The sequence below is a fragment of the Heterodontus francisci genome, chromosome 15 (genome assembly GCF_036365525.1).
Source record: "Heterodontus francisci isolate sHetFra1 chromosome 15, sHetFra1.hap1, whole genome shotgun sequence".
In the NCBI taxonomy this organism is placed as follows: Eukaryota; Metazoa; Chordata; class Chondrichthyes; order Heterodontiformes; family Heterodontidae; genus Heterodontus; species Heterodontus francisci.
The window spans coordinates 79,748,899-79,770,919 of NC_090385.1; the positions used below are offsets into that span (position 1 = coordinate 79,748,899).

At 42.2% G+C, this 22,021-nt stretch overlaps 1 protein-coding gene across 1 annotated transcript in view; it reads right to left on the reverse strand.

The window, feature by feature from the left end:
* Positions 1 to 22,021, reverse strand: part of LOC137377434 (5-hydroxytryptamine receptor 2C-like) — a 48,119-nt gene that overhangs the window by 24,953 nt on the left and 1,145 nt on the right. The window contains exons 3-4 of the mRNA XM_068047012.1: positions 20,912 to 21,281; positions 2,999 to 3,199 (exon numbers count right to left, since the gene is read on the reverse strand). Coding sequence (XP_067903113.1) covers positions 2,999 to 3,199; positions 20,912 to 21,281 — 571 coding nt within the window. The remainder of the gene's footprint in view (positions 1 to 2,998; positions 3,200 to 20,911; positions 21,282 to 22,021) is intronic.

Sequence of the window (22,021 nt, forward strand, 5' to 3'; positions counted from 1 at the left end):
ATTGTAGTAACTTTAATCTGATGATGTGAATGAATTGGCAGTGCAGCAAGGGTAGATTTTGAACTGAGCGATCTGATGCTGCACTGTCAGAGGTGTTGTCTTTTTGGATTAGATGTTAATCCGAGTCTGCCCTTGTAAAAGATCCCATGCACTATTCGGAATAGAACAAGGTAGTTCTCCCAGTGTCTGGCCAACTGGTATTCCGCCAACAACAGTGGCAAAAACAAATGAACTGGTCATGTATCTCACCACTGTTTGTGGGACACTGCTGTGCTCAAAATGACTGCCACATTTGCCTATAGAACAACAGCTACTACACTTCAGAAGTAATCCATTGGCTGTAAGTGCTTTCGGATGGCCTGACAACATGCAAAGCCCAATGTAAATGCAAATCCATGAATTTGTTTCTATGTTCTTTTTTGCTGCATAATTCAAATACTTGGATTTCACTTTAAACAATATGAGGTGTCTGCTACAGTCCATGGAATCCTTCCCTTGTAATTGGCTCCCTTGGGTGTATCACTTCAAGGTACCTACAAGTCCAAAGAGAATCTTTTGGCACCTGGCTTGTCATTTTTGTTTTTGGTTTTAGGTTATTTCCTTTCTCTTAAAGGGTAATTTTTAATATTAATTTTACATGCAAGACCTACATGTTATTAGGATCTATCCCTGAATTATGGAAGTGACCAGCACACAAATCTGGCCAGAAGCCCCTCACAGCACTTGAACTATTGTCCTTTAATATTCTCCTACTGTTCTATTTTGTGGAACAAGTAAAGTGTCTGTTGGAAAGAAGTGGTGGGTAAAAACTGGAATTGAGGAACAAGTCCTAGTGCTGGGCAACTCAGGATTCCAGTGGAGTTGGAAACTTGGGCTAGACCCAGAATTTCAATCCCTAGTCAAGTCAGCAAAGTGTTATTCTATTTTTAGGAGCTATGAAGGCTTATTATAAAAACACAAGGCAGAAATATTGAATCTGGCAAACCATCAACTTTTTATGAAAAAGCCTGAATTACAGATGTTGTACCTGTGATCATTTATAGGACATTGGAAAACTCAGATGATTATTGATTAACACATAACTAAGTTACATAGCAATCCATTAATGAATCTATTAATGAATGGATTGTTTATGGAATTATAATTATGATGCTTGGATCAGTTACACAAGTACATTCTATTTGGAAACTAATTAAGTCATGAGCAACTAAGAGCCCCGTGGATTGTTTCAGGCAGATCATGAGTTAATAATCCTCAAAATTTTCCAGCCTCTCCCTTTGTATCATATATGGGTAATTCCCTAATCATGTGTTGCTAATGTGCAGCCAAGTTCTCAAAGAGTTATAGAATTGGGCATTCGAATTGGGCCTTATTTCTGACAGGCCTTCCCTTTACGTGCACCTTCTGGGCTGGGAGTGCAGCTGTGTGAGATTAGCCCTATGAAGTCTTGCATCTGAAGTATGTTTATTCTGAGTTTTTCTGCCCTACAGTGTGAAGTATTTAACAAGCTGCTGTAATTACCAGGGTACTGATGATGAGTGGCCTTAATCGGACAGGTACCAGACCTGATATTTGTGCTCCACAACTGAGACTGCTCATGAGTAATTCTACTGGAGATCAGCTAGTAAATTCTATTTAAACTGTGAGAGTGCTAATGAATTTCAAACACATTATTTTCAGTTTTTTTTACCTTGATACTTGTTTTCGTGAAGTTGTGATAGTGTCTGAATGTTCTAAATAATATTGTCAGAGTTTGAGGCCAGACTGTGATTTTGTAGTCAGGGTTCAATGGAAATAATATAAGGCAATTGGTGTACTTTCATGGTCAATTAGAAATAAATCATAACCTGAGATACAAGTCACAATATGGATGGATAGATATAAATGGATCAATATTACTGGATTGCATAGTTTGTAGCTTAAAATAACAAGGGTTCTCTGTAGAATATAATCAATAGGTAAACAATAAGGCTATTATTTATGGAATGAATGCACAATTATGAAAATAAGAGCATAGGAATTTTGATCTTTGGAGCAGAATTTTACAGGCAGCTTATGAAAACTAATTTTCAATAACTTAACTGCCTGTTCACTCTGGAACTGAGCCCAAACAAAGACTCATCAGCCACTCTCAGGTCCTCTGTCCTGGCTAACTACTGTACTATTTACCATCCGTGGCTACCTCTCAGATCTGTGTCTATCTCTTCTGGAACTCTCTATTTGAATCCATGCAATCGACTTTCTGCCCATCCCAAGGAAGCAAAACACCCTCACACAAAGTCATGGAAGATGTACTCTATGACTGTGACCAGAGAATGATCCCTCCTCATCCTCCTTGACTTCTCTGTAGCCTTCAAACTCAATCACACCATCACATCTTCCAATGTCTCTACTCCTCTGTCTAACTTAGTGGCATTGCCATTGTGGGCCTCTAGGTCTACTCTTAGCTAGCCAATCATACCCAAAACATTTCCACCAATAGTTTCTCTTCACAATCCACTCTATCATTTTACCTCCTCTTCCTCATCTACATGCTGTCCCTTGGCAATGACCTCACAAGATGTGGGGTCAGCTCCCATATGTCTGCTGATGACACCCAGATCTACCTTTCTATCACCTCTCTAAACCTTTCTTTCTCCAGCTAAACATCCAGAAGACTAGCCATGTTAATAGAGGTATATCAATGCAATGGCTGCTAATTTTTAGGTTATTCTCTATTACAGAGAAGTGAAAGGGAAAAAATGCTTTATATGGTGATGTTGCTTTTCAAAGAAATAAGCAGATTAGTTGGCAGCACTCAAATAGCGAAAACATGAATATTTAGAGAAAGTAGCATTCAGGATTTTACACCACAGTGCTCTGGAACTCTATTTAATGGAGTGAAAAGGAATGAATTGATGTCACTAAAAATATGAATTCATTCATGCTTGATGTTCTACATTGTATGGGAAACAGGTAAGTCAGGTATCTTTGGACTAGAAGCAGATGTAATATTTACCAATAGAAATGGTCCAGACGGCAGTTAATTTTATAATAGCTTTGGTTCGTGAGTTGAAGCGGCTGTGTTCAATAGGATTCCGTATTCCAACGTAACGATCCAGTGATATTGCACACAGGTGCATGATGGATGCAGTGGAAAAGAGAACATCCAAGAAAATCCAGATGGGACACATCTTTTCTGGGAAAGGCCAGGTATTGTCTGAAACACAAACCATTCAGGTTAAAAATAGATTTTATTTTATATATATACATAATGAGAGCTAACCCGGACTGCCTGGGCCTCCCACTCTATGACCTACATGTGGTTTAGGGGGCAGTTTAAGTGACCTCTTCCCAGCTAGGTACTTAGGGTTCCAATTGTCTTGTTCTGATTGTCCCTGGCAATCACTCGGTTGATTCCTCCTAGGGTTCTCCGAGGATTGGGAGTGTTCCACAATCATGTGTCATGTTGAAATTTGTGATTTTACTTTCAATGTATTTTTATTGAACTTTTGCTATGAGAGAAGTTGTTAGAAAACACAAAGGTAAGCCCAGAATCCAGGGACATAACAATCTGTTATACAGTGCTAGTCCTCACTGAGTACTGACTTGTATCAGGAAATCAGAACAGAAAAAGTATCTTTTCTGTCCAAGCCTTTGTTTACAAAGGGTACCACCAATGATTTTCCTCTTAGCATAATGATTACACATTGGCTTAAAATTTGCTGGACCAGGTCATCTCATGGTGTGTCCAGTTAATTAAACTTTATCCTGCACCCTTTAGCTCAAAACTGTTTTGCCCTGTGAGTTGCTGGAAGTGCGAGCTGCTAATGGCATGGCAAAGGCAACAAGGAGTCTGGGATCTTGGCAAACATTAGGACCTCCATTTGAGGATTAAAAAATAAACAGAGTAAGGAGTGAGAACAGAGGGGGAATTATAGCAGGTGGATGCAATGTTACATCAGGTACAGAAAGAGAAATAGACAAAAATAAATATTAGATTAAGAGAAAGAGAAAAAAAGACAGAAAGGAAAAGTATGAAAAGGAATTTAAAAATGTAAAATTTGACATTTTTGAAACCTTCTGAAGGAATGAGGCTCCACACTTTTAATTACTTACCTTGCAAGCCAGAGAGATTGATTGGCAATTATTCACATTAACCTGTCGGTATAGGGTATTCCCGTTATTAATTATTAGATCTAACTGTCTATGGTACATTTAATGGGCAATTAACGTGCAAAACTTCATGAAACTCTCACTTCCTCACCACAATTTACTGGCTGATTTGCACATTAATAAGAGTGTATGCCATTCACATGCTGTTATTTTTTCAATAAATTCTGGCCCCTTACTTCTTACTGTTCCGGCCTCAGTAACATAATACTGAATGTTCATGATCCCCTAGCGATGTCCTTTTGTCCAAAACCCTCAAAACAGATTAGAAATAGAGAATACAAGAGCCTGTTGAATCATTGTTTGTCAAGCTCATGGAATCAAACAACTCTTCCGCTTCAAGCTGTGATCAGTGTCTGGGACCCAAGAGGAAGTACTCACTGCCTCAGCACTGTGCAACTGTCAGAAATCAAATCCAGTAGCCACTTAGAAAGAGAGGAAAGGGGTATTTTTCATACCTCATAAAATCAATGCACATAAAACTTTCAGATAGATTGAACACATTATTTATGCAATTGTGCTTTTTCTATGTTTTTCCTGAGCATAAATTGACATTATTGTCTCACTTTATAACTGAAGGCAGCATTATACACACTTTTGCCAGATTTACAGCGGAATCTCAGCATTTATTCTGTGCTGCAGTCTCCAAGATCCTCACCTCAAACTTTCCCTATGTAGATACAAAAACAATTACAAGTGTGGAGGCTAATTTAGAATATTCACATGCAGATTGTGACACCAATCTCAGGATAAACTTTAATATCAATTGTTTTTTCGTTGTGCAGCTTTTCCAGGAGCACAGGCATTGCGAGCGAGGAGTGAACAGCTGGGAAGTCAATTTCATCGGGAGTTTCGGTGGAGCAGGGACTGCTGGGTAAGTAGAAACCTATATATTTGGGCTGTTTCTGAACCCGAGACACTACTCTTGTAGTGTCTCCCACCCGCCTTCCTCCTCTTACCAAAAAAAAGGACTCGGTTGTGTGTAGGTAAGGTAAGGCTTTTTCTATTTCTCTTCTTGTTTTATCGTGTGATTGGTTAAAAACTTGGGAATTTAGAATAGTGGGAATGGAGGTTAAGGCAGTTGAATGTTCCTCCTGCAGAATGTGGGAGGTAAGGGTCGCCAAGGGTGTCCCTGCTGACTGCATCTGCGGGAAGTGCACCCAGCTCCAGCTCCTCGAGGACCGCGTTAGGGAACTGGAGCTGGAGCTGGAGGAACTTCGGATCATTCGGGAGGCGGAGGGGATTATTGAGAGGAGTTATCGGGAGGCAGTCACACCTCAGGTAAAAGAAGAAGGTAGATGGGTTACCGTCAGGGGAAGGAGAGGGAACCAGCAGGCAGTGCAGGGATCCCCTGTGGCCGTTTCCCTCAACAACAGGTATACCGTTTTGGATACTGTTGGGGGAGACGACTTACCAGGGGTAGGCAATGGGATACAGGTCTCTGGCACAGAGTCTGTCCCTGTTGCTCAGAAGGGAAGGGGTAAGAGGAGCAGAGCATTAGTCATTGGGGACTCCATAGTTAGGGGAACAGATAGGAGGTTTTGTGGGAACGAGAGAGACTCACGGTTGGTGTGTTGCCTCCCAGGTGCCAGGGTTCGTGATGTTTCGGATCGTGTTTTTGGGATCCTCAAGGGGGAGGGGGAGCAGCCCCAAGTCGTGGTACACATAGGCACCAACGACATAGGTAGGAAGACAGTTGGGGATTTAAGGCAGAAATTCAGGGAGCTAGGGTGGAAGTTTAGAGCGAGAACAAACAGAGTTGTTATCTCTGGGTTGTTGCCCGTGCCACGTGCTAGCGAAGTGAGGAATAGGGAGAGAGAGGAGTTGAACACGTGGCTGCAGGGATGGTGTAGGAGGGAGGGTTTTGGTTTCCTGGATAATTGGGGCTCTTTCTGGGGTAGGTGAGACCTCTACAAACAGGATGGTCTTCACCTGAACCAGAGGGGTACCAATATCCTGGGGGGGAGATTTGCTAGTGCTCTTCGGGGGGGTTTAAACTAATTCAACAGGGGGATGGGAACCTAAATTGTAGTTCCAGTGTACAGGATGTTGAGAGTAGTGAGGGCAGAGATAAGGTTATAAGGACACAAGAGGGCACTGGCAAGCAAGAGCTTGGTTTAAAATGTGTCTACTTCAACGCCAGGAGCATCCGGAATAAGGTGGGTGAGCTTGCAGCATGGGTTGGTACCTGGGATCTCGATGTTGTGGCCATTTCAGAGACATGGGTAGAGCAGGGACAGGAATGGATGTTGCGGGTTCCGGGATTTAGATGTTTCACTAAGAACAGAGAAGAGGGTAAAAGAGGGGGGGGTGTGGCATTGTTAATCAAGGAAAGTATTACAGCGGCAGAAAGGACGTTTGAGGACTCGTCTACTGAGGTAGTCTGGGCCGAGGTTAGAAACAGGAGAGGAGAGGTCACCCTGTTGGGAGTTTTCTATAGACCTCCAAATAGTTCCAGAGATGTAGAGGAAAGGATAGCAAAGATGATTCTTGACAGGAGCGAGAGTAACAGGGTAGTTGTTATGGGGGACTTTAACTTTCCAAATATTGACTGGAAATACTATAGTTCGAGTACTTTAGATGGGTCTGTTTTTGTCCAGTGTGTGCAGGAGGGTTTTCTGACACAGTATGTAGACAGGCCAACCAGGGGCGATGCCACATTGGATTTGGTACTGGGTAATGAACTCGGCCAGGTGTTAGATTTAGAAGTTGGTGAGCACTTTGGTGATAGTGATCACAATTCGGTTAGGTTTACCTTAGCGATGGGCAGGGACAGGCATATACAGCAGGGCAAGAATTATAGCTGGGGGAAAGGAAATTATGATGCGATTAGGCAAGATTTAGGATGCGTAGGATGGGGAAGGAAACTGCAGGGGATGGGCACAATCGAAATGTGGAGCTTATTCAAGGAGCAGCTACTGCGTGTCCTTGATAAGTATGTACCTGTCAGGCAGGGAGGAAGTTGTCGAGCGAGGGAGCCGTGGTTTACTAAAGAAGTTGAAGAGCTTGTCAACAGGAAGAAGAAGGCTTATATTAGGATGAGACGTGAAGGCTCAGTTAGGGCGCTTGAGAGTTACAAGCTAGCCAGGAAGGACCTAAAGGGAGAGATAAGAAGAGCAAGGAGAGGACACGAGAAGTCATTGGTGGATAGGATCAAAGAAAACCCTAAGGCTTTCTATAGGTATATCAGGAATAAAAGAATGACTGGAGATAGGTTAGGGCCAATCAAGGATAGTAGTGGGAAGTTGTGTGTGGAATCGGAGGAGATAGGGGAAGTGTTAAATGAATATTTTTCGTCAGTATTTACAGTGGAGAAAGAAAATGTTGTCGAGGAGAATACTGAGATACAGACTACTAGGCTAGATGGGATTAAGGTTCACAAGGAGGAGGTGTTAGCAATTTTGGAAAGTGTGAAAATAGATAAGTCCCCTGGGCCAGATGGGATTTATCCTAGGATTCTCTGGGAAGCCAGGGAGGAGATTGCAGAGCCTTTGTCCTTGATTTTTATGTCGTCATTGTCGACAGGAATAGTGCCGGAAGACTGGAGGATAGCAAATGTTGTCCCCTTGTTCAAGAAGGGCAGTAGAGACAGCCCTGGTAATTATAGACCTGTGAGCCTTACTTCGGTTGTGGGTAAAATGTTGGAAAAGGTTATAAGAGATAGGATTTATAATCATCTTGAAAAGAATAAGTTCATTAGAGATAGTCAGCACGGTTTTGTGAAGGGTAGGTCGTGCCTCACAAACCTTATTGAGTTTTTTGACAAGGTGACCAAACAGAGGTGGATGAGGGTAAAGCTGTGGATGTGGTCTATATGGATTTCAGTAAGGCGTTTGATAAAGTTCCCCACGGTAGGCTATTGCAGAAAATACAGAAGTATAGGATTGAAGGTGAATTAGTGCTTTGGATCAGAAATTGGCTAGCTGAAAGAAGACAGAGGGTGGTGGTTGATGGTAAATGTTCATCCTGGAGTTTAGTTACTAGTGGTGTACCGCAAGGATCTGTTTTGGGGCCACTGCTGTTTGTCATTTTTATAAATGACCTAGATGAGGGTGTAGAAGGGTGGGTTAGTAAATTTGCGGATGACACGAAGGTCGGTGGAGTTGTGGATAGTGCCGAAGGATGTTGTAGGTTACAGAGGGACATAGATAGGCTGCAGAGCTGGGCTGAGAGATGGCAAATGGAGTTTAATGCGGAAAGGTGTGAGGTGATTCACTTCAGAAGGAGTGACAGGATTGCAGAATACTGGGCTAATGGGAAGATTCTTGGTAGTGTAGATGAGCAGAGAGATCTTGGTGTCCAGGTACATAAATCCCTGAAAGTTGCCACCCAGGTTAATAGAGCTGTTAAGAAGGCATATGGTGTGTTAGCTTTTATTAGTAGGGGGATCGAGTTTCGGAGCCACGAGGTCATGCTGCAGCTGTACAGAACTCTGGTGCGGCCGCACCTGGAGTATTGCGTGCAGTTCCGGTCACCGCATTATAGGAAGGATGTGGAAGCTTTGGAAAAAGTGCAGAGGAGATTTACTAGGATGTTGCCTGGTATGGAGGGAAGGTCTTACGAGGAAAGGCTGAGGGACTTGAGGTTGTTTTCGTTAGAGAGAAGGAGGAGAAGAGGTGACTTAATAGAGACATATAAGATAATCAGAGGGTTGGACAGGGTGGATAGTGATAGCCTTTTTCCTCGGATGGTGATGGCAAACACGAGGGGACATAGCTTTAAGCTGAGGGGTGACAGATATAGGACAGATGTCAGAGGTAGTTTCTTTACACAGAGAGTAGTAGGGGCGTGGAACGCCCTGCCTGCAACAGTAGTAGACTCGCCAACTTTAAGGGCATTTAAGTGGTCATTGGATAGACATATGGATGAAAATGGAATAGTGTAGGTCAGATGGTCGGCGCAACATCGAGGGCTGAAGGGCCTGGACTGCGCTGTAATGTTCTATGTTCTATGTTTGAAGAAAGAACATGTGACAAAGGTCAGTCCATGTGGATGAGATAGATTGTCACACTTTATTGTGATACCATTATGGATTGAGGATGAGGTTTATGAAGGCAGTGTATTTAAAATAAAATATATCTTGGACTGTATCATAAGGTGGTCATACAGCAAATAGTACTGTAAATGGTGAGATGGGAAGAAAAGATTAAGCAATTTAGCCATATTATGTCTTGCTGTTTTTATCCCTTACCATGATGGATTTTATGGGAGCAGTTTAATTCTATTTTCAGAACATAGAAAGGCAAGGGATGAGAATAGACCTTCTCAGCCCATCAAGATTTTACACTTCCTGTTTTCCTGTCGTAGACTGCATCCTATCTATCTAATATGCCACGGGACGTTCATGCCTAAATAACCCCTAATATCCAAAGCCTAACTCCAGTCTCTACTCATTTGAACATATCCGCAGTTTAGCTTTCTGCTCTCCACAGCTGAGTCCACCTTTTTTGCACCCACTTCCTGTTCCTCCAAGACATTTACTTAATGGCTAAATGACTGGTAGCAGCCCGCCCATGGGTTGTCAACCTGGTTTTTGCTGGCATTCTGAGCACCGCTATTCTTAAAGGAGCCTCCTGCTTGGCGGCCAATGCCCCTGCCTGTTTCAGGTGGTTGCCCCTCTCGATATGTAAATTGAGTTCAATGACATAGATGGGATCCCGATAACAATTTTATCGGAGGACTGGTAGCATGCAGGCTCTGCCTGTTTTAATGGATGGTCCAGCTGAAGAGGCTTCAAAAAAGATTAAGTTTACAATTATATTTGTCAGGAGGAGCAGGAGTTCACCAGAATAGCATAGGCCACTGTCGCTCCAGTCTCAACTCCTCCAATGATTGATCCCCTCCCCCCTTCTTCCTGCTGACTTCAGGACAATAGGATATTACTCCAGCCTGGAACTGGCAAGCTGCAGCGCAGCTACTCAGTGGCACCCAAAGCTCGATGACACCATGGTAATGAGGCCCCAGCCGGAGGGGAATTCAGCTGGCACGTTTATTCAGTTAATCATTCAAGTTAAAATCTACCCCATAAAATTTACATGAGCATATCTCCTATAGTATTGCTCATGGTGAGTCAGAAGATATACAGAAGTGTGATAGGAGACTCATAAACTTATAGGAAGTGCAAGCCATATGCAAAACTTTCATTATGGTACAGATATCAGTTTCACACGGGGAGTTAAAATCAGGTGGACATCACAAGACAAGCAGGGTTATAGGTTGGGAAATAATTCGACCAGGACTGAAGGAGGACAGCTAAGCTGGAACCTAGAAGGTACTTTGGAATGAAGCTGGAGCAGTGTGGAGGACTAAAGTAGAGTGTGGTGGAGGTAGCAGGAGGGTTGAGTATGCTTAAAGGTTGGGGTTCAAGGGGGAGAGGTGAGCAAAGTTGGGTAAAAGGAGGGTTAGAGCTTTCAGGGTTGAGTGTGAATTTAGAGAAGGGTGGGAATAGTGATGAAAGTAAACTGTTGCAAGAGACTAGAGGGAAATTAAAGGCCTGAGTGGGGGATAGGATGAAGAATCAAAGGTCGCCAAGTGATATTGGAGTGTGGCTGGAGCTCAGAGGAACCAAGTGCATTGCTGGAATAATGACAACAGGAACCTAAGACCAGGCAGATTGGAGTTGGAGTGGAGGTGTTTTGAAGAGGAGGGAGGACACAAGGAAAGATGGCTGTGCGGGGGAAGAAGGAGAGAGGGCAGGGGGTAGTGGGGTGGGGGGGGGGGGAGGAAGTGGAGATGAAGCGAAGAGGTCGGGGAATATGAAAGCAAGAGGCAAGTGAAAGCAAGAGGGAGGGAGGAAAGTGAGGGGACAAGCCCAGAGACTATTAAATCAAACTATGGCCTCTCAATAAAATATTTTTTTTCAAAATAAAATCAGTGAACCTGTTGTAGGTGTGAAGATGGAAAGCTCCAATCACAATTCGACCGAAGGGAGTAGTAGGTACTCCAGGTACTATAATGGGTTCTACTAAGAGCAAGTTTCACGTTAAACTTTTCAATGAAATATACACCTCTTGTACTAAGTTTACAATATATATTTTTTATTAAAAAAGTGTAAAGGATACTAAAAGTGGGAGACTGGAATACAAAATGTAGTCCAGTCATGAGAAAGAACTAGCCAAGAAGATCTTACAACTGGGTATTATATAAGTGGGCATCTCCACTCTTAAAGTTTGGTTGGCAAAGGCATTTTTGTTATGGAAAGACTACAAAGTGAAAAATTGTAACACAAGCACCAAATTATCCTCACATTGTTCAAGTGTGATGTAGCCACATGTCCTAGTCATTATGGTTACTCTATTTACTCTCGCTCTGGAAAGCAGTAATGGTCAACCTTCGAACTTTTCATTTATGTGCAGCCAATGTCCAAAATTCATCAAAGTTTAAAGTGTAGGGACCCTTGCTGTTTGTAGTGTACATTAATGATTTAGATGTGAATGTAGGATGTGTGATCAGTAAGTTCGCAGATGGCACAAAAATTGGTGGTGTCGTAAATAGTGAGGAGGAAAGCCTTAGATTACAGGATGATACAGATGGGCTGGTAAAATGGGCGGAACAGTGGCAAATGGAATTTAATCCTGAGAAGTGTGAGGTGATGCATTTTGGGAGGACTAACAAGGCAAGGGAATATACAATGGATGGTAGGACCCTAGGAAGTACAGAGGGTCAGAGGGACCTTGGTGTACTTGTCCATAGATCACTGAAGGCAGCAGCACAGGTAGATAAGGTGGTTAGGAAGGCATATGGGATACTTGCCTTTATTAGCCGAGGCATAGAATATAAGAGCAGGGAGGTTATGATGGAGCTGTACAAAACACTAGTTAGGTCACAGCTAGAGTACTGTGTACAGTTCTGGTCGCCACAGTATAGGAAGGATGTGATTGCGCTGAAGAGGGTGCAGAGGAGATTCACCAGGATATTGCCTGGGCTGGAGCATTTCAGCTATGAAGAGAGACTGGGTAGGCTAGGGTTGTTTTCCTTAGAGCAGAGAAGGCTGAGGGGGCACCTGACTGAGGTATACAAAATTATGAGGTGCATAGATAGAGTAGATAGGAAGAAACTTTTTTCCTTAGCGGAGGTGTCAATAACCAGGGGGCATAGATTTAAGGTAAGAGGCAGAAGGTTTAGAGGGGATTTGAGGAAAAAACTTTTCACCCAGAGGGTGGTTGGAATCTGGAACACACTGCCTGAAGGGGTGGTAGAGGCAGGAACCCTCACAACATTTAAGAAGTATTTAGATGAGCACTTGAAATGCCATAGCATACAAGATTATGGGCCAAGTGCAGGAAAATGGGATTAGAATAGATAGGTGCTTGATGGCTGACATGGACACGATGGGCCTGTTTCTGTGCTGCAAAACTCTATGACTCAATGACACTGTGTATCTGGGTTGCAGTATTATTTGCCTGTTGACAGGTTTAATTAAACTCTGAGCACAATTTTAACAGTTTCTTTAAGCGGCCAGCCGAGAAGCAAGGATCTTGGTTTACAGATGTAATATTCAGTCACTAAGCATGGCACCCAGTTAGAAAATGCTCAATTCCAGGAAGAGATTTTCTGTGAATTCTGCAGCCATCTAGAGTTTGATAAAATATGCTATCTGTTATGCATATGTACTTCAAATTGAGGGAGCAGAACTGTTGAAAGACAAATTGTTAAACTTGTACCTATGTGTCCGTTTGCATTAAGTCTGTATGAAGTGCTTAAAATAAAAGGTGAAAATACATTAACTAATTGAAATTATGCCCTTGATTGTCTCCTTCTGTTTCCCAGTGGTGTATTCAGCATTGGAAAGTTACTTATCAATTTGTAGTCTGATATCAAAAATAAATTTGTTTCGGAATTTTACCCTAGGTGGTTGGGAGCTGGCCACTGACTGAAAAGTTGGTGGCGAACCAGCTTCCACCTCGCCTGGGGATCCAACTCGTATTTTGTGGGTCCCCGGGCTTCAATTGGTGTGAGGTGGGACTTCTACCCGCTTGAGGTAGGAAGTCCCGCCTAATAGAGCTGATGGCCAATCAGTGGGTCGGCAGCTCTTAGTCCCAGCAGCGCCACTGGGAGCAGTGGCCACTGCTGGGATGCAGACCAGCATGAAGACAAGATACCTGGGAGCCGGGAAGGAAGGTAAGTTTTGGTTACCTCACCGGGGGTAATCGTTCGGGCCCTGGCTTGGCAAGAGTGGTCGTTTGGGTGGAAGTGGGGGGCCTGTTGGATCATGGAGGTGGTTGGGGCAGAGGGGGCAGCCCTCCATCGGGCACAGGGTGTCCGACCATGAGGACCAACCCAAGATGCTGAGAAGCCGCCTGATTTCGTTAGGTGTCTTCTCCCAGCTCCAGGATGCCTGCTTGCCACGTGTAAAATCCGCATGAAAGTGGGCGAAGGCCCTAACATGGCCGTTAAGTGGCCACTTAAGGGCTTTGATTGGCCTGGGGCAGGCGGGCTGTTTTCCGCCGCTGCGTAAAGTGGTGGCAGAGGCGGGGAGCAGGTCAGGAAGGTCTCCCGGTGCCTCCTGCTCCATTTTACGCCCCGCCCCCCGCCACCATCCCGCTCGCCGGGGTGGCGTAAAATTACGGCCACGATGTTTTTCATGCTGCCTGCACTTCTGTTGCCAGAAGCAACAGTATGTTGGTTGCAACTCTCCCTGGGTAAAATTACAATGTGGAAAAAGATTAAGAATAGGTTAATCTTCAGAACGCTGTAACCTGGTAACTTCTCATTTCAAATGCCATTAACTGGATTGAAGTAGCTGCAATGATTAATATTAAATGACATCTGACCTTATTAAGACATAAATATGTAAAATTCTCAGCTATTTCAATCAGATACTGTTAGAAGATTAGAATTAAAATGACAAGGTAGTCATAAAAGTAGATTAGATTTGGAATAAAAGTATAATCATAAGCTTGATTTGCTTTATTTCAATTTCATTCAATGTATTTTCACCTTTTATCTTACATATGTGTATGTTTATTATACAGACTAATGGATTCTGAATTAAAGCACTGTGTCCAGTAATTCTTGAATTGTAGCTGACCTCTTAACACAGGTCTTAGAGCCACCAACTCTGGGTGGATGTCTTCTGGCAGATTTTGTCACATGACCTCCAACTACCCCTCCCCTACGGTCCCGCTATTGGTCATCTGACATGTCCATTCTTGAGCCACACAGCTTTCTCACGCCAATTGGAATGTGAACACACTTTGTTACCTGATTGGATAATTCCTGGTAGTTAGTCAAAATGGCTTTTCTGCCCATCTCCAATATTTTTACAACCAATATAAATTTTCTCCCTGGCTTGTTCACAGCAGTGTCCTGACGCATAATCTTCAATTCCTGGAGACTCCAGGACAATCTGGAGGGTTGACAACCTTAAACAGTCTAATTATTGTTTTAACATAAACAATCCTCTAACTAACATACCAAGGCCTTCAGGGTCTGAGTGAGTGTGAGAGACAGCATGGCAACTTGTATGCTATTTGTCTTTCCAGCATCACAAGAAAGCAGGAGATGTATGATGACTAGATATCAGTTCAAGCTGATGTAGCAGGAAAGGGATACATTTCTGAGACAGAAGCATCATTCTGCTGGATATCCAGTCAATTGGGGAGATGGTGATGTATTGGTAATGTCACTGAACTAGTAATCCAGAGGCTCAGGCTAATGCCCTGGGGACATGGGTTCAAATCCCACCATGGCCAGCTGGTGGAATTTAAGTTCAACTAAGTAATAAAAATCTGGAATTGAAATCTAGTCTCAGTAATGGTGCCATGAAATTATCATCGATTTTTGTAAAAACCCATCTGATTCACTAATGTCCTTTGGGGAAGGAATTCTGCTGTCCTTACCTGGTCTGGCCTACATGTGACTCCAGACCCATAGCAATGAGGTTGACTCTGAAATGGCCTAGCAAGCCATTCAGTTGTGAAGCAATTAGGGATGGGCAACAAATGCTTACCTTGCAAGCGACGCCCACATCCTATGAAAGAATAAAACAAAATAGACAAATCATATGCTTTGAAGTTAAAGTTCTAATTAATGCTTGAACCATAACACCTAATTGTGGGAAATAGCCTGTTTGTGGGAACCTTTAGGTACAAAAGCAATCTTACATGCTACATCTAAGGATGGAATGTGAATAAATGATAATGGAAGTGATACTGCTTCCAGATAGATGGAGGACATCTATGAAATCAATGCAGACAAGTGATAAGGACATTGTTAGAGGGCCTTTGTTTGTTTATTAATTTCACCCTTTTATGTTTTTTTCTGTAACTGTCTTGCAGCTGAATGATCTGATTGACAGATGTAACAAAAGTTATGCAGGCTGTACTTTTCAAACCTTAAATAGAGAGACAGCAGCTTGGCTGAGAGTATGTGCCTCTGGGATAAATAACCGATGGCTACAGTCAAGGTGGAATATCTGGTGCCTTCTAGACTTGGTAACTATCAACCTGTGCAGCTTGTTAGATGAAGATCCTTGCTATATAACTCTAATATTGTGTGAATATTACAATAAGTATTCCTTTGTAGAATCTTGTATATAATCAATAGTTTCTACTCCTTTAGTATATGAGTCGTATTATTGTGGAATCTATATATGAAAATAAAGCCTAATCTTGGCGGAAACAAAGGCATTGAAGTGTTTCATTGAAGATCTTGAACTAAACTAGAATTAAGCATTAAAGCATAACATTATATGCTACAATCTCTTGTAAGATGCTGGATTTTTGCCATAAAGACTTTTTGGCTATTCTAGTCAGAAATAATTCTAGGTAATTATTAATAATAATTATTAATTGTCAAATTTCAACACTTTTTCTACAAAATGCTGTATACCATTCAATGTCTTCTCTAGCATACCTTCTGGTTCCCCAAAGGACCACAGAAGGTGTCACTTTAACTGTTGTGCAAACTGTGGTCCATTTAGTGTGCCATTTTAAAAGCAATGCATGTAAGCTTTCCAATTCTGTTCACAAGGGCAATATACTTGGCTCCAATGAGCTAGCTTGAATGTGGGATTGTTCAGGTCAGCTAACTCCCAATGGTGTCCTTCTGTGCTATCATTTCTGTGATTGCTGAACAAGTTTTGCCAAGTATATTAATCAATTGGTTCTCAAGAACACAGGTACAAAATCATAGAAACATAGAACTATAGAAACCCTACAGGACAGAAGGAGAACAATTGGCTTGTCTGGTACTTTTAAAGAGCAGTCTTACTTAGTCCCACATCCCCTGCAAGTCCCTCATCATCAAGAACCTGTCCAATTCCCTTCCAAAATTATTTGTGGAATCAGCTTCTGCCACATTTCAGGCAGAATGTTCTAGATCCCAACAATGTTCTGAGTAAAAGAAATTCTCTTTATTACCCCTCTAGATCTATTGCCGATGATATTAAATCAATGAACTCTGGTTATTTACTCACTCGGTAGAGGAAAGAGTTTTTCTCTACCCACTCTAACAAAACCTCTCATCATCTTGAAAACCTCTATTAAGTCACTTCTTAACCTTCTGTGTTCCAAGGAGAGCAGTCCTAACTTTTACAGCCTCTCCTCATAATTAGAGCCCTACCAAATTCATTGCCAAATTTTACAAATTTCACGGTCACGGCATTGCAAGGCTCAGGAATTTCATGATTGCACATATTTAAATCGTAATTTTCACGGTGTCCCAACAAATCATGAAAACGTTTATTTAAAACAAAAAAGACACAGGAGATTTTTGGTTTCAAATGGCTTTTAATGTTTACATAAGAACTATCGTAAAAGGGTAACTATAAACAGGTCATATTCCTTGCTCATTGAAGTCAGTGGTTGAATGTGAGCACGGAGAAACCTGCAACTATTTCTTTTTTCATTCCCTATCACTGCACTGTGAACACCTATCCAATTTTCTGAGCTCTCTGTCGACTTCCTAAAAAGCGATGAAATCATTGCCTTTTTTTTTTGCGTGTTCCTTTTCCAGCGGTGTGGTGTTAAATGCTCTCTTACTGCTGCGATGGCTTTCAAACTCTAAGTGGTACTGAACTATTGCCCACCATGTGGGATCCAATGAAACACTGCAGCTTGTACAAAACATTATTCCACCATCGGCATGCAGAATTCGGCTTCAAATTCTTTCACTTGATGTGCTACAGTAATGGTTGTGGTCGGTTTTGATTTGCTTATTCTGACATTCTCACTTGTCTGCTAACACTTGAGACTGCTTCTCTCAAACTTGCACCGGAAGCCCTCCCTCATCTACCAATCAGTGAGGTGAGCCTTGTGTCAATCAGTAAAACCCATTCGCAAAATAGCCAATTTCACAGAAGAACCGAGATTTCATGGTCCGCAATGCATTTTTCACAGCCGTGGATTTGGAAGGGTGCTACTCATAACCAAAGCCATGGTAACATATTGGTAAAACTCCTCAGTATCCTTCCTCAGGCTTATTCTATCTTTTCAGATGTGGTGCCCAGAATTGTACACAGTACGATAGTTGAGGCTTAACCAGTGATTTATAAAGTTCTAGCATGATCTCTTTGCTTTTATATTCTATTTATCTCCTTATGTAACCTATATTTTTTTAACCATCTTATCAACTTGCGCTGCCACATTTAAGGATTTGTCTATATTTGGCAACTACACTTTTCAAAATTAATTGACATTTGTGTGCAATATAGAATTATTTAATTTATAAATTTGATTTGGAATGTTTATTTAGTGGTGGCTTTTATTTTTGCATTTGGCCAAGTGGATGCTGTGATGGTCAGTAACAGAAAGAAAGTAAGGTGTGGGACTCTTAGTGAATGGAGAATTGGGCTTGTGTTTACTGGGATCTCAGTCAGATGAGTTGATCACAGATAGGCCGGCCAAAAAAGGGCTTTGTCGGTTGCCTCCTCCTCTTCTTCCCCCACCTCCTCCTCCCCCTGCTCCTCAGCTGGCGGCAAGGGCTATGTCCTCCTGATGTCGAGGCTGTGCAGCATGCAGCAGCCCACCATGAATCTTGACACTTGCTCTGCCAAGAACTGCAAGGCTCTTGCAGATCGCTCCAGGTAGCTTAGGCATTGGCCTGGATTTTGCTGTGAGAATGCTGGCAAAACTGTCACAATAATGTGCAAATTCAAAAGTTGCTGTCAGTGAGTTTATGTTCTTCCTTAGGTTGCGCCATAGAGATTCCCGCAGACTGCAATCATGAATTGACGAGAACTTGCACTCTTACAATGTTAGTCTTGTTGTAAAAACCCTTGAAAAAGTTGAATGAAGTGTAACTGGTTTTTAAACAGCGCACTGTGATGAAAACCACACCTGCCAAGAATGAAGCATATTAATTCCGCCATATAGAACATTAATTTTAAACTGTTGCTGGACTGAAAAGATGACTTGTTTAAAGAGACCACAGCAGTGGCTGAAAACATACTGCTCCTTTGCATTCTGGGAGACAGTTGCCTGGAGAAGACAATGGAACTGCTCCCTGCTTCAATAGACCCAAATGGATTTTGATCAAAAGACATCAAATGTGTGAAAGACAGCATTCTGATTTCTTTGCCATTACAATTGGAGAGCAGTGAACAAGGATTAACTGAGGGGAAACTAAAACCAAGGTGTTTTAACAATTAAACCCTGTTATGGCCAAACCAGGAAAAGGCTGAGAAGGACCCCTTAGACCCCTTTTCCACCTAGTCGTAACAGTACTAACTTCATAATTACTGCTAAACACTGTTACTGGTCCTGAAAAGCAAATTTTATACTTGTGGAATGTCAAATTTCTCCACAATGATTAAAAATGTCACATTTTTAAAAGCATAAAAAATTATTTTTCAATAGTCTGTTCATTTTGCAATCTGAAAATTTAAATTAATAGTGAAGGATTTTAAGTGCATTTCACTTCCTGGTCTGCTGTATGTGGATACTTCAATTTGGTTGGTTGCCTACCCACTTGCTGATGTGACTGCTGCTGCATACCTGGAGATCCCTTTGATTTGCTGCCAGATTTAAACTGCTATCAGGAAAGGGGAAATCTATGTCATAGAGATGGCGAGATCTTTCTGGGCTGCTTTCTTCGAGGTCATTAGCGAGCACCTTTGTTTGCTTGCTGATCATAAAATCCAGGCCAATGATTCAGCGCCACATAGGTCTGCTCTATCACATTTCATGTGGCAGCAGACCTTTCATTGTTTGCTTGTTGCCCACGTGTGCGTGTTGTGCATCAGAGTCATCAGCCATGTCATCAAAGGATGTCACCCAGTAGCCACTCTCTAGTTTGCCATGGTGGCTGAAATGTAGATGGCAAAGCAAACTGCCACAGAATGAAGGCATCATGACTACTGGGCTTTGACCTTCATAACTCTCTGCTTATGATCTTACACTAGCTGGACATTCAGGGAGTGAAATCCCTTTTGGTTGTGGCACATATCAGAGTTGATGTGTGGCACTTGCAAAGCAACATATACAAAGTCAATGGCAACCTACACTATGGGCAAACCTGCAATCCTCACAAAGCTGCATGCTTGCTCTGACTGCTTCTCTCTGGCAAGTGTGAATGCAATGTGTTCAGTTCTCTTGGGATACAGAGCCTCAGTGACATCCCTTACGCAACAGTAGGCGGTGAACTGGAAGATATTGCTAATATCTCCAGCTCCAGCCTAGAAGGGGCTCAACACATAAATGTTCCTGGCCATGGATGTCCTTACTGAAGTTGACACATTGTTCCTCGCTGAGGTTGAGGGAGGAGAATTGCTCCCTGAACAGCCTGGGTGGATGTGGCCTCCTGGTGAGATGCTTCTCCCCCTCCACCCTCTTTCTACAGCTTGTCCTGCTCAGTGCCACATTTCTGCTCATTCACCCTGTCATGATATAGCCCAAGGTTGGTGCACACTACTGCAGCTATGTTTGAGAACCAGTGGTGTGTGCAGAATCCTTAAAGTCAGGACTAATTCCCCCAGCATGTGCCACACCACTCCCTATAGACTTTGACATCTTTAAAGAACTCTAGAAACTATAGAACACCAGCAAGTGCCAGTAGAAATCAATCACCAACTCACCTGCAAGTAGTTGATGATCCTTTAAATAATACTGATGGGTGTCATTCCTGCTGGTTAACATGTATTCAGCTGTGACTAGAGATGTGACTAGCTGGAGGGTTGAGCTCCAAAGTGGCAGCACTGGTGTCTAATTAGCGTCAGATACAGATCGACGTCACAGTCTGCTTACACTGCATGCTTCTGGCGGATGCTCCATGTGCATGCATTAATGCCCTCACCAAAACGCTGTCCAGCACGGCTCGCACCAGAAGTGTGAGTGCATGCTGCAGCTGCCATTTTGGAACTGAAACAACACTTGTAGCCGGACAAGCAGGCACTGAAGAGCCAAATTTTGCAGCCTATAAATCCAATTACTTGCCAATATTTCCAAATGCTTGTTCGTAAATTTATTAAAAAGACATGCTTTTGAATCTATAATTAGGAAACCTGCATTCTTTAAATTTCACTCACAATATCAGATTCAATTAAATGCACATGCAATGTTATTGCTGTTCAAGTTATATCTCTTCAGCAATAAGGAGAATCACACAGCAATATGATAAATTGTGCTCCTTCGCACAATACTGGAATCTGACTGAGAGCTTCTGTGCTTGAAAGAGAAAAATAATTATCTTACAGATCTCAGTCCATTTACAATTCCAAAATGGGCTGATCGCTGCATTTAATTGAAATCTGTGGACAATTGTGCAAGAAGCTTTGCCAACCATATTGCCAACAGGTTCATAAAACCCAGATAGAACTTACCATAGAGAATAGTAATTAGTGAGACTGGCATGACTAAAATCCCCACCAGCATATCAGCAACAGCCAGCGACATTAGGAAGTAGTTTGTGGCATTCTGTAGTTTTTTCTCCAGTGAGACTGCCATGATCACCAATATATTGCCCCCAATAGTCAACACGATGATGACGAGAATCAACAAAGCTGGCCAGTTCTTTTTTGAGATGGCTGTGCGTGAGATGTCCTCTGGGTCTGAGGCATTAAATACTTCCCCTGTGGTCAAACTCTGGTTCAGGGTATAAGAGCTGTTGATGTATCTGGCCATCAGAACACTGTGCAAACTGAAATGCAGAGACACCGAACTGCAGCGAAGCCGACAAATTCTGAAGTACTTCTTTAAATAAGATCCAAAACGCTTTGCCCTTTACTTTTGTGAAAGGTCTCTATTAAAGGGAAGACTACCTTTGTGAGTTTGGACACAAAAGAAGATAATCCATCCATTATTCTGGGAGCATTCAATTGAGAAGTCAAGTATTTTGAGCCTTCAAACATTTTTTTTTGTCAGAATAGTAGAATGAGTAATAGTGCAGACAACAGTAGGGTTCTCAAAGTTCGTACCTGGGTTACTGAATATAGAGTGCGGTATTTTCTTACTTCACACCTCTTGCAGCAGCAACCACAATATTGTCAGAAATGTTGCCAAGTTTCTCAAGTGGTTCAAGTTGTCATCTTCTTTTCTCAATTTTTCTTTTCTTCTGTCTCTTTTCTGCTTTTCCTTTTCAGAAGCTGAGAAGTTTCATGTGGGTTTCCTCAGGCCGTTTTCTCATTATAATCAACTCATTAAGATCTAATCAAGATGTTCTTCTCCTTGAGTTGAATGAGCCCAATTCTGAAAAGTATCATAATTAGGTTATTACATTGTTATTTCATTCATTACTTATAAATATTAATTTCATCAAAACCCTGCACTCCTACCTGCTTTCAACATTCAATGAATAGTGCCTCATGTCCTTGGAATTATATAAAAATACATCTGCTGCCTACATTACTCCCATTCTTACATAGACATTCAGTCATTTTAGTCGCTTCTGCAGCCCAGGTTTCAGGAAATGGCAAAACAATCGACTGATTTAT